This window comes from Cheilinus undulatus, linkage group 16 (genome assembly GCF_018320785.1).
Source record: "Cheilinus undulatus linkage group 16, ASM1832078v1, whole genome shotgun sequence".
Taxonomy (NCBI): domain Eukaryota; kingdom Metazoa; phylum Chordata; class Actinopteri; order Labriformes; family Labridae; genus Cheilinus; species Cheilinus undulatus.
Window position 1 is genome coordinate 17,597,303 of NC_054880.1, and position 13,412 is coordinate 17,610,714.

At 40.2% G+C, this 13,412-nt stretch overlaps 1 protein-coding gene across 2 annotated transcripts in view; it reads right to left on the minus strand.

The window, feature by feature from the left end:
- LOC121523719 (dolichyl-diphosphooligosaccharide--protein glycosyltransferase subunit STT3B) overlaps nucleotides 1-3,681 on the minus strand; it is a 157,985-nt gene extending 154,304 nt beyond the window's left edge. For both annotated transcript variants that reach the window (XM_041808718.1, XM_041808719.1), the window contains exon 1: nucleotides 3,195-3,681. In XM_041808718.1, the coding sequence (XP_041664652.1) occupies nucleotides 3,195-3,457 (263 nt within the window). In that variant the 5' untranslated portion in view covers nucleotides 3,458-3,681. The remainder of the gene's footprint in view (nucleotides 1-3,194) is intronic.
- Between the last annotated feature and the right edge of the window lie 9,731 nt (nucleotides 3,682-13,412).

A 13,412-nucleotide genomic window follows, 5' to 3' on the forward strand; every position in this document is an offset into this window, starting at 1 on the left:
GCCCTACTGCCTTCACAATCATGAGAAGCAGCAAGAGCTTATCAAAACTTTAATAATCTGAAAGTCTAACAGCAGCTTTAAAAATTTAAGTCTACAGAGTAAAATATGGAAGCAACTGTTTTCTAATCAACAGACTGATCATTTCAGCACCGTACATGTCCAAGCACACCACTTTAATAGACCAAAAACCAACATCCCATGTGACACCGCTTTTAGTATCCACTGAGGCCTTGAACAAAGCTCCAGTCATGCACAGCAGCAGTGGTTGTGATGTCGACCGGTGGGAAGAGAGTAAGAGTGTAAGTGTGGGAGTGAACGTGTCGGTCTGTGCTGCCATAGCCGAGTATCCCGCTCATTATTTGGCTGACAGAGATGCCTCTGCTCCCCTCACTCTACTGTCAGAACTAGCTCTCAATCCTGACATAACCAAGGTGGAAAAATACTTGACTGCTTCCAGGGAAAGCTCCACACACTCACACGCAGGAGCCTGAGCATACAGCTTACAGCCGAGTTACATTTTCCAACCACCAGCTTAATAAAGTGGACAGAAAATTTGTATAAAAGTCAGCTCAAAATGCAGCAACAAATCTTTCTTTTCAGAGGAAATCGCCTGCACAAAAAGGGCATAAAATTGGACCGCTTAGGTCAATAACCTCTGAAAGTTAAACTCTTGGAGGCAATCATGACAACATTCTTAGCAGAAATCACCCACTGATTCATTGCCAATTAAAAGATTGAGCATTAATCTGGAGTCGGTTAAAGACATGAAATTCATTTTGAAGTCAGGTTACAAGTTTAGAAACTAATTATGTTCCTGAATAGGGTAAAATGGGAGAGGACAAAAAAACTCACTTGAATGCCGCCTAAAAATAATCAACAAATATTAGGAAAGCAAAATGAGCACAGACAGATAACAGGCAAGTAATATCTGCGGCTCGCCTACAGAATCATTTCAGCTGCTGCTGTTTGCATATTGCAGAATAAGGCTGACATTTCGGAGCTTGTAAATTCAATCTTGATTCTCCAAATTGCCGGCTTGTTTAATGTAATGGTTAGCTGTGGATAATTCGAAGCTCTGCGCAGAGGAACAAATCAATAGCAGCATCCAAGCATTTAGAAGAAAATGGCACTAATCATGTGTGTCTTGGGGGGGGGCGGTCACTTTCAATCAGCATCTGATGCGCCTGCAGTGTTAAAATAAACACTTTCTTTTTTTAATGTCAGAAAAGGTGAAAAGTTATTACATCTAACACAGCCTAATGATAAAAAACCTGGGTGATACAGTCATGAAAAGACAGCAGAATAAATCTTTGAATGATGTTCCATTTAGTATTCTTGGCAAAGCATTCACTGGGGTCACGTTTATGTGTTAATCTATACATAAACGCTATAGTGTTATGGCTGCTATACACACTAGAGAATTCCCTAGAGCAATAAATGATTAAATAAATGTAGGGCAATGGTTCTCAACTTGCTGATCAGAATTACACAAGGGGTCAAAAGATGTGTGGTAGGCGGAGAATACAGCAAGATATGTTTTAGACACATTCTGGTGGAAATGTATGTTTATAGAGACAAATAACCTGCATAAAATGACTATTAAATGAGTTATTACTATGCAAAAATGCTGCTTTATGGCCTAATTCACTGTTTTGTTCATGCAATAGAAGTTCCATCTGAGCAGCATCCTGTTCTCAGGGTTTAAGGGAATGTTTTTTAGAACAACCGACATAGAATAGATATAGCTATGAGGGCTTTCAACTTTGGAATATCAAAGGGTGCCTTTGCTTTATTTTCTGTAGCATTGTGCCAAAAAGCAGTGCTGTTTTAACTCTGCAACTGTGGAAACTGACGCTGCTTTATTGCCTCAGACTGACAGAGAATTGCTCCCACTTTCACTGTAAAATGCAGCCATAGACCAACTGTGTGGCCACCTGAGATGCTCATAATCAGATATATGAAAGCTGCAAAAAATAAAAATAAAAAAATAAAAGAATGTCAGGTCTAATGACTGTGTCACAAAAGGGGACAAGCTACTCATTAAAGAGTGCAAAGGTCAGCTCTTGGTGCAAATCCCTGTCCCCCAGAACAGGACTGTGCTCTTTCGGGGACCCCCAGAAGCCATAAGCCTTGGCCCCTGCAGGCTATAAAATGCAATCAAGTTATCAACATAATTGAAGAGGCAAGTGTCACCCTGAACAAGATGGAGCACCTGTCCTTGAAAATTAATAAATGAATGCATCAGTCGGTCGTGCTGTCTTCCACAGAGAGGGGTGCACGGGAGCAGCGAGGGGAATGACTGTGCATGTGCATTTCAAGCAGGCAGGCGGACACTTGTGGGCCCCATGTGACACTGTTACAAAGCGGAATAATCCTGCATTGTGATGGCAGACATGCAAGACCAGATCCGCTGGCTTCCGGGTTAAAGCAGGCTGCAGCTGTGATGAGTACCGGCTGGAAGACGCTGGCAGGCTTTTCCCTGCAACTTACAGTCGATACAAATCAGCAGCAAGTTATGTTGAACTCTGAGACAGAACCTGTTCCTGCAGTAACACAGCATCCTCAATCAATCATATCGACCACCACTGAGGAGATAATCCCCACAGAGGCAACCATTTTTCAACTTCAGCCGCTCTCTCTGAATTACATTTTCAATGAACTAACATAAACGTGGAGCGCGGAGAAATCACGCATGTATCCTCACGCAGTTATTCCCACACGGTTTCCTCCAATCCAAACAAAGTTGCACCTGCTGCTGATGGAGCCTCCTCGCGCGGCTCTCTGTCTGTTGCTAATGTTTATTATTATGAGAAAGCTACATTTGCATAATTAGAGAGAGTGGTCAAACCAGACAAGCTAGCTGCGTGATATTCGAGACAGTCTCATCAAAATGTCAAGGACTTTGAGACAATACATCACGCAGCTGGGTTCATATTCAAAGTCTGTCCATAATATCAGAGGCGAATTCAGCCGTTGGGAGAATCCCTGTGTTGACTATGAGGAGCTAGCGTTAATAGAAGAAGTTTAAGATGTACTAAAACACTTCAAAGAAGCAAAATAAAACACTGAAAGCAATTTATATTGTATTTATGTTTTTAAAAATCAACCCCGGGAGTTCATTCTGCCTTTCATTCACACTCAAAGCAACTGTTCCCGGACACTCATCCTGCACTGACAAACGTTAGCTAGCTTACCATGGATCAAACTCGTGGATGATGCTCTCGAACCGGATCACGGCGAAAAGTCTGGAGCTGAATCCCGCCAGGCAGGCCAGAAAAAGAATACTAAACGAGAGTAAAGACTGCCACCCTGCCGGCTGTGTCAGCCCGCCAGACAGGCCTCCTTTGCCCCCTCCTCCACCCGCGGCGCCGGGTCTGCTGTTCCCGTGCACCGAGCCCCCGGCGTTGGTGGACGCTTTGTGCTGCTTGCCGTCGCTGGCTGTGTGGTGCTCCGCCATTTCTGCGTGCGGTGTCGGTCCCTCCTGCCACGCTCCCGTGTCTCCCTCCACTCCGTGCTGTCGTAAACTCCCCTAGTGAAGGTATTCTCTCTTGTGAGTCCCCCGGGTATGTATTTATGTTAAAATTCAGAGTGGGTCCTCCGTGAGACAGCCGTTACATCCCGAAACGCACACTCATGCGCCACATACCGAGCCTGCAACAGTCAAATCGCCTTCCGATTGAACGCCGGTGGAAAGGGGCGGGACGAACAAACTAGGCGGTGCATTGGAAAGGCATGACGGCCTCTCACAGATCGACAGGTACGTGAGGGCGGGCTTCTACGTATTTACACCAATCAGGAAGCAACTTTCACGAGATCGCCATATTACTTCACCAATCAGAGCTCAGTAATTTTTGGCTGTCTCTGATTAAAATAAGGATTATCCCCTGTTATATTTTAAAATTAAGTCATTGTCGTGCTCAGTCAAGATTAAATCTTTATTAGCTGGCTTGGAGTTACAGAGTTGAATTAGTCATTTTTCTTAAGAAAAACAAGCTGATGTACTTTTAGTGTAAACGCAGAGGGAATCTGTTCGCTTACAGAAAAAGCTATAGGCAGGTGTGCGAAGATAAATGGTCTCTGTGAGTGCAATATTTCTGTTGCCCTTGGATGTTCTGGACTAGATGCTGGAGTGGTAATAAAGATTGATGTGTCTCATCATTATTATGTCCCCCAGCAACGACAAGAACACAGCATTCATCATTCTCTTAAACTCAGGATGTACTTTCACAAGTTTTCCCCCTGAAGCCTTGAGAATCTACAAATATGTTGGAGCGAGACACCTCTTTTCTGAACCCATCAAATAAATGCGCAAGTTTTTGATTGATTGTGTTCATCCATTTTTTTTGCTGGGACTGTTTCATATAACCAAAAGGCAGAGAAAGGAAGCATTATTTATTTATTTGAGCTGTAATTCACTCTTAACAGAGGAAAACAAATGTGCAACAGTCCTCTTCTGTAATGTCACTGATGGAGACAACTTTGCTTAAAAGTCAGATGGCAAGAAAAAATATTTTTCTTCATCTCCTCTGACATGTTGCAAATAATGCTACACAAGGTTGTTCATTGGGGGATAAAGGGGTGAGCTTTCTGGGGCCCAGCCAAATGGGGGGCCCATGGAGGTTAGCAGAATCATGGGCCAGTGTAAAGTTAAGCTGTGGTAAACATATTTAAGTTTTAACCTGAATAATAACCACTCTTATCAAAGCAACAAAAACTCATTTTATTTATTTATGCTGTGGTACAACATAGCCTTTTTAAAAATGTAAACCCCTTTTCTTCAAACAGAATTACCTTTTTTCGGTAATGTTAACAATGTGGATGGGCACGCTGACCAAAACCATGAGAAAAGTTTGTCAGACTTCAAAGCTAAGCCACACATCAGGATGCCAGAAAAATAAAGTAGAAGAAAGTGAGACAACTTTAAAAGAAAATAAATAATTTTGAAAAGAGGGAGTCAAAAAGTGGCAAAAAAATGATAAGAACATAGCAGAAGAAGTTCTAAAGATGGGTTAAAGGGATAGAAATGGGTTACAAGGGCAAAAAGAAAAGACAACAGTAAGTGAAAATTAGAAAATATTGGTAAAAAGTGGTAGTAAAAGGTTGCAAAGACAGGTTAAGAGTGGCAGATATGGGTTGGAAGGGGTGCAAGGAAGTGGTAAATGTGGCCGGAAAGCAGCAAAAATGGATTTAAAGCGGCAAAAAACAAGTAAATAGTTGTTAAAATAGGGTACAAAGTGGGAACAAATTGGTTAGAATGGGCAAAAATGGCTAATATGGGGCAAAAAACAGTGGCTGAAAGGGCAAAAAGTGGCAGAGATGGATTAAAAGTGGCCTAAAGCGGCAAAATTGGTTACCAGGGGAAATGGAAATGACAACCAATAGGGGAAGTGGTAGAAGTGACAAAAACTGGTTGGGCAAAAAGTTCTAGAAAGTGGTTAAAATGGGAAAAATGGTGAAAAGCGGTACAACTGGGCAAAAAGAGGCAAAAAATGGGTTTTGAGGATCAAAAAGTGTTAAACATGGGCAAAAAAGCCAAAATAGGGCACAAAAATGGCACAAAATGGTACAAATGGTTGCGCTCAGGTGGCTTAGCGGTTTAAGGCGCGCCCCACGTACGCGGTCGGCTCAGGTTGGAATCCGGCCAGTGGCACTTTCCATCATGTCTCTCCCCAGCTCTTTCCTCCCTGTTTCCAATTATGTCCACTGTCCTCTTCTATCAATAAAGGCATGGAAAGCAAACAAATAAATAGAAAAAAGGAAAAATGGGTGGTGCGCAAAAGTTCCACAAAGAGATTAAAAAGGGGTTAAAAGGGCGGGAAATGGTGAATTGCGGTATAAATGGGCAAAAAGAGGCAAAATTGGTTGTGTTGGGCACAAAGGCGGTAAAAAGGGCAAAAAGTGGCAAATATAGGCAAAAGTTTCCAAAAATGTTTTAAAAAGTAGAAAAAAAAATGGTAAGAAATGGCACGAATGGTTTAAAAAGGGGCAAAAACCTGGCATAAAAGGGCAAAAGCTGCAAAAATAGGTGACAAGGGGTAAAAGAAATGGCAACGGGAGGAAGCTGCAAAAATGCATTAAAGTGGCAGAGAGTGGCAATAATGGGTTAAAAGGGGTAAAAATTGGCAAAGTTGTAAGAATGGGTCAAAAGGGAACATAAAAGGTGAAAGCAGCACAATTGGGAAAAAGTGGCAAAAATGGGCTACAAGAGGCAAAAAATAGCATCAAATGGGGGAAGCTGCAAAAACTGGTTAAAAGTGGCAAAAATGGGTTAAAATAGGTAAAAATGGGCAAAAAGTTCCAAAAAGGAGTCGAATGGTAAAAAGTAGTACAACTGGGCAAAAAATTGGCAAGTGAATTGTTTACAGAGGGAAATAAAGTAGCAAAAAGTAGCAAAAATGGGTTAAAGGGGGCAAAAAAGACAAAAATGGGCAAAATAGGTTAAAAATGGCAACAAGAAATGGCTAAATTAGGCAGAAAAAGTGTTTAAACAGGTTTTAACAGTATTACTAATGCATGATTTTAACATTAGAACTCAGTGATAGTTTGACATACTTACATGAGGTAAGCGTTTACCAGAATGCTAGCACCAATGCTACTGATCCAATCCACATGCACTGATGTCCTCTGTTAATATCACTGTTGACGGCCCATTCTCTGTTTTTTAAGTGGCCCAGCCAATACTGTAGGCTGGCCTGATGCTACTTGAGCCTGATAAGGTGCAATTAAGATGTCTGTCATTAAACATGCAGCAATGCAACGCATAAATGACCCCAAAACGTAATAATGAACTCAAAATGATGAATTTATAGTGTGCTGCAGTTTATTTCAATCCCACTTGCTTTGGGTAATTTATGGGAATGTTTGAACATACACAGCACACTTGGGCAATAAACATCAGATGTATGATTTAGAAGTACTGCATGCTTTTCCGTTTACAAAATCAAACATGTTGTTAATCATACCCACTTTAAGCTCTTAACTGAGATTCAAGAATAGCTCATTTTCTGGTGTAAAAACTTCCCAAATTGACCCAATTCCTATTCCTAACTTTCCATCAGCAGTGTTTACAGCTATCCTGTCACCCATAAGATGATGATGACTTAAAAATGTAAATGAAATATTCATGTAGAAGAATTGGACTGAAGTGTGAGCCGGCTTAGCGCAGCTGTGGATCGAGGCTATCTTGTGTGGAGACGAGGAGGAGATAAGAGGGGAGATGAGACTGCGGCGTTGGGGAGACGGGGGAGATAAAAGGCTGATAAGAAAGGAGGGTAAAAAAGATGATTATGAAAAATGACGGGGGGTCATCATGGAGATCGCGTGGAGTGGCAGAAGTGGATGAGGGTTCATGAAGTGATCATAGACAGCATCACGCAGAAAGTCAGAGCAAAGAGGAATTCATACAGGCACATGAAAGATTCAGTACATATTCCCACACACATGCTAAATACATTTTCATGTGTACACCAGCATATGCACACAGTTTCTCAGGCCATTCATCAATGCCTGCTTATGCCCAGATGAGCACTCTACCCCCTTACCCTTTACCCTCTACCTTCAAATTCTGAATGGATGACCTTTCAGACAAATAGAAATGCAGGTTGTGAAGATTGCTTCAATCACATCTATTGTCAAAAGGCCAAGCCCAGATGAAAAGCAGCCAAAATGAGGGCTGTTGCCAGGCAGGGCAGCTTTGCTTTCCCTTTCCTAAGTCTCAAGAGGCAACCTCACATTTTGCGTTTGCTTTGTCTTTCTTTTTTTTTTTTTTTTTCGAGTTTATGCTTGGCATTCTTGGGCGTCTACAATTCTTTACTTTGCCAAAGGCCAGTCGTGCTAAAAAGGCTTAAGATGCCTGGCATGAAACATTCTTTGCACCTTTGTCTGTGTCATCGCTCTTTGCTCTCACAGTGTGTGAGTGTTAGCAAAGACAGAGGGAGGAAAGTCACAACTGGTCAAGACGATTACAATCATGACTTTGACACTGAAGATAGTGCACCCACAAAATCCTGCAGAATTATTTTGTATTGACTGGATTCCACAATTTGTCTATAAATGAATAATAATCTAAATCGCTCAATCAATTGTGCAAGGTGTTATGTAAGCATGTGGGGCAACGAAAAATCCTCAGTGAATATGTGATCTCTCATGAAACCATAGTACACTATTAAAGCAGAATCTTTATTACAAAGCAGCTGGCATATGAAGTGTGCAGTGGAAAGGAATCTGATGTGGTAATTTCTTTAAAAGTTGCAGTTTGAATAATGTGTGAGAAGCGGGGCACATCATGTTCCCAGATCCCTGACATCCTGAAACACACCTCACAGGGAGCTTTGTGCAACGGCAGCAGGGGGCGGGGATCACAAATGAGGATTATAGATCCATGTTTTATCTATACCCACTTTGTCCTAGTGAGGATCATTAGAAAGGGCTGGAGTCTTTCCCAGCATGCAGTGGGTGGAAGGCAGAAAACACTAGATTGATTGCCAATCTATCAGAAGGATAAGAAACAGAGTCAAACACGCCCACACCTGTGTAGAGTCTTTAATCTCCACAAAGGGCATTAAAGACATACAAGGTTTTCCACTGTTGTGTTTGCTTTTGGCTATTATCAATACAACATTATTCCCAACCAAGATGTCTGACTGGAAAAGAGGCATTCTGTGAGTACAACAGCACTGGAACTTATCATACATGGTAGCTGGCCTATGGTCACCCACATACACATAGTATAATGGAGGTACAACAATCAATAAAATACTAATAATGATCTGTTTTACCTTATTACTATTTGCTTATGTGCTGTTTTTACTACTTAGCAATACACCATTGTAGGTTGTGCCTTTGTACTGAATATCAGCACTGCTCGGAATTCCTTTAATCAAACTAAATCACAGGAATTCTAATATTCAGTATATCAGCATTCCTGCTTGTATACTATTGCTTGATTTATCCACTTGTCGTTCTACAACAGCTTGTTTGAAAGCATACCTGCCTATGTGCTATTTCTTCATTCAGCAGCTAGCTCTTACCAAGCAATCTGATTTGACAAAAACCATTCAGTGAATGCTGATATACAGTACAAGAGCACAAGATCTTTTCACTGTATGAATGACTTACCCCCAACTAGGTGTTCTGAATATAGACAACTATAATAGCAGAGAGCGTTAGTCTCATGACACATTGAGACAAAGATAAATGTGCAGAAACTAGTCTACCCAGTGGAAGGAGTTCAGGAGAAACTTTGGATTGCTTGGCAAAAGGCCAGTTCCTGTTCAGTTGTGAAGCTAGCTGTGTTTGTGCAACCAGAAAAACAAGATACTGTTTGTGTTATAATTTTCATCTACTCTGTGATGCTTGTAGATATAATGCACTTGAGGCTGAGCTGTTGTACTGTTTAATTAAGCAGCACACCCGCTTGTATAACATGCAATAATATTGCTTAAGGGTACACTCACACAAGGTTCTGTAGCCCCATACCCTGGTTAAGTATGATTGTCCTCCATCCCCAGTTCCCTGCTGGTCAGTACTCACATTAATCCAGAACCCAGCAAGTTTGAGCACTGTTTACTGATACCACATCATATCATATCTATTTGTCTTGCAGTTCAAGACAAATTTCCCAAAGTGTAAAGTGTATTGTATCATATATCGTTTTGTATAGTTTCATTTTGGATTGTTTTGTATAGTATCATACCGTAACCAATTGTGTTTGTGTTGGAGTACAAGACAAATTTCCCTAAGTGGATATTACCCCTTTAAGCTTGAGAGGCACTCAATATGTGGCTAGCTTCGCCTCCTCTGAGGAAAACATTTAAAAGGCAGTCTCAAAGTCCATCATCAGAGTCCTGCCACACACCGTTTGAAGCCCACTGATCATAGCAAACTAACAAGCACATTTCCCACCTAAACAAAACACAACTCAGACCAGAACCAGGAGAATGAAAAGATGTCAAAAACTACAGTTCCTCTAAACACAGTACTTTACTGAAAACAAAGCACCCTCAATACTTTATATTTCAAGCCAGTGACACAGGGGACATTTATTCTAAAAGTGCTTGATGCCAAGCTTATTCATGTAGACTTTGTAGTTGCAGAGAAAAATTCAGTTGTATCTGGGTTTGTCATTTTCAAGCTTGAACTCTGAAAAAGGGCCTAGGGATGAAAGGCTTAAAGTGTGTCCTATCATATCCTCTTGTATCATTTCGTATCGTATAGTATGGCATTGTATGATTTCATATTGTATCATATTGTGTCATGTCGTCATATGATATGATATGATATGATATCATAACTTGTGTGTTGGAGTCCAAGACAAATTTCCCTAAGGGAACACTGAAGTGTATCATATTGTAATATCGCATCACATCAAATCGAATAGTTTGGAGTCCATGACTATTCTGTCCTCATGTCTGTGTTTCTTCATAATAATGACAAATTTCCCTAAGGTGACACTGAAGTGTATCATATCGTTATATCATATCATAGTATCGTATCGTGATACTGTATTGGATCGTATGGTATGGTATGGTATTGTACCACATCGCATCGTATCGTATTGTATCACATATGGTTTGGAGTCCATGACAAATTTCCCTAACGGGACACTGAAGTATATCATATGGTACTGTATCATATCGTATTGTATTGTATTGTATCATATCATTATATCATATCATAGTATCGTATCGTGATACTGTATTGGATCGTATTGTATGGTTTGGTATTGTACCACATTGCATTGTATCGTATCGTATTGTATCACATATGGTTTGGAGTCCATGACAAATTTCCCTATCATTAGTATGTATTGTATTGTAATGTATCATAAAACCATGAAATATTTCCCTTGGACACATTAAAGTGTATCTTAACGTATCGTTCTATATTTATTGTGTCATATTGAGGCATATTGTATTGTGCCATAATGTATTGTAAATATCTTGGGAGTCCTTGATAAATTCTCCTGAGGGGACATCAAAGTGTATCATATCCTTTTGTATTGCATTGATCATTTAGTATCACATCGTATCATAACATATATGGCTTGGGGTCCATGAAAATTCCCTAAGGGTACATTAAAGTGTATTGTGTTGTGTCATTCTATCTTGTATCAAATGAGCTCACTGAGCTCTCATACTAGTCAAACATTCTTGGGATTAAAACTTGCTATTGGAAGAAATTATAAAGCATCTAGTATCACTTTTTCACCTACTACATGATTCATTAAAATACATAGATACATACTTAGCATACATTCTTAAAAGAAACTCTACCAAGTAGAATGATTGCAGGGGTAAGATCCTAGTTTTCTTCTTAATAAAATTGTGGAGCAAACAAAGAAAAATGATAATCCTTTGTGTCTTATTACTGTTTACTTTATACTGCTTGAAGAAACTGTAGAAAAATCACACTGAGGTTGTGATGTTCTGAATGACAGCATGACTGCAACTGATTCACAGTGGTGCCACAGTTCAGTACATCACTTCTTCTTATGTGTTTTTGCTTGTGCATCACTCGGATGTAGAACCAAACAGAGGTATTTTTTCAGTGTATTTGATCAAAAAGTGTGTTATAAAAGGATGTTTTTCTCACCATGAAAGCAATAAAACTCCTTGGAGTCTGTCTGTGTGATTCAACATAAGAAAATGATGAGCCAGTGCCTGGGGATCGCAACTGTGAATGCCAATCTGCACCACAATGATTAACAGGAAGGAGAGCATTTAAAGAAAACCACTTAGCATCCCATTGAGGTGAACTGTTGTGAAGTATTTATTTACCTGCTGACGCCAACAGAGAGACACAGTCTGTTTCAGGAAGCTGTATAGCATCATGATTATGAGCTTTAGGTCAAGTGTCATATGTTGTATGTCAAATTTCCTATTAAAAGTAAACATATGTTCAGGTTTTAGACTGGTTTCCATGACGACCAGTCTTAGTGATGAGTTAGTCGACGAGAAAAATAACACACAAACATGAGTAAATGACCTGAGGTAACTCCTGCTAGATGATGCGGGGCCTTTCACAGAGTGCGCAGGGATACCGGGGTGCCCTCATCAGTGACACCCCATTTCACTCTGAGCATGCCTCATTTCTTCAGCAGTCAATGGGGCACAGAGAGGCAGTTAAATCTACTAGATGTGAACATGACCCACTCAGTCCCAGATAGCACAGTGTGGAGAATACTCCACCCACTGCACAACATCTTCATCTTGACTTTGATGGAAGGTGTGCTGTCACCAGACTCTCACCTCATATGATAGGACTGTTAATCTTGATAATGCCATGGGTGATTATGTACCGCACTGCATCACTTAGCTATTCATATACACCATTCTAAAGAAGGCTCAGACTTCATTGCTTGTTGTGATAAGAAATGAAACAGCACACAAAGTTCCTACATTTTGTAACAGAATACAGCGTGATCTATCATCCAGCAGATCAGAGAGCCTTTGCTCAATTTATAAAGCTGCATCTGCCTCTGGAAGCTATTGCATTCATTGCATTCATCTGTCATTCTCCAAAGCATATGAAAAGTTATGTGTCATCACCGTGAGGCTGCGAGCTGCGGAGACAATGACAGTTTAGATTGTAAATTTCTTTTCATTTTTTATGGGACTTCAATAACGCTTTCAGCGTCTCCACGAAGGGAATTAAGTAATCAGTGCAATAATCTTGTCAAAGAAAGCTTCTTTTCTGATGAAATAAATAAATAAGGGAGTATATATCACTGTTTGGCAAAAGTCAGATCATTATGTTTAATGTTACCCTGAAAATCTCAGTCGTTCTAATTCTTAATTAGGGTTTTAATCACAATAATTGCCCCATGAAATTACCCAATAATTATGCAATCATAAATGTGCAGACATAAATCATCTTGCATCTAAATGCACAACCTTGATGAAGGAAAGAAAAATTTAAACTCATCTTCAGCACAGCTCTTAAAATCTGACAACCTTAAGCTGTCTCAGACACTCTCTCTTGCAGACCACTACTGCAGGACGCCTAATATGTCAGGATAGAAATAAAGTAATGTGCCAGTACAACCGATTTCCCGTTTTAGATTATTATCCTTTAAAATTCAAAGTTTTTTCATACACAAAGTCTGACTGCCACAGTCATAAAAAAACACATTGCAAACATTCCAGACTAATCAGCACTTAATAAATAAAACAAACAAAAGGCCAGAGGTTTAATCTGAGATAAAATGATGTAGAGACCTGTTTTAGAAGCATAACTAATGCTAACATGATGAAGTTAGTTACAGAGGTAATGTAGCTAACCAGACAATGAAGTTAAGTTAGCTTTAGCAAACTAAAGCACAGGTTTCTTGGAAGCTAAAAGATGTATATCTCGGTTATGGAAACAACAAACAACCCGTGGTGAGTCTCAGTGGCTGAAAGGAATGACCTTTT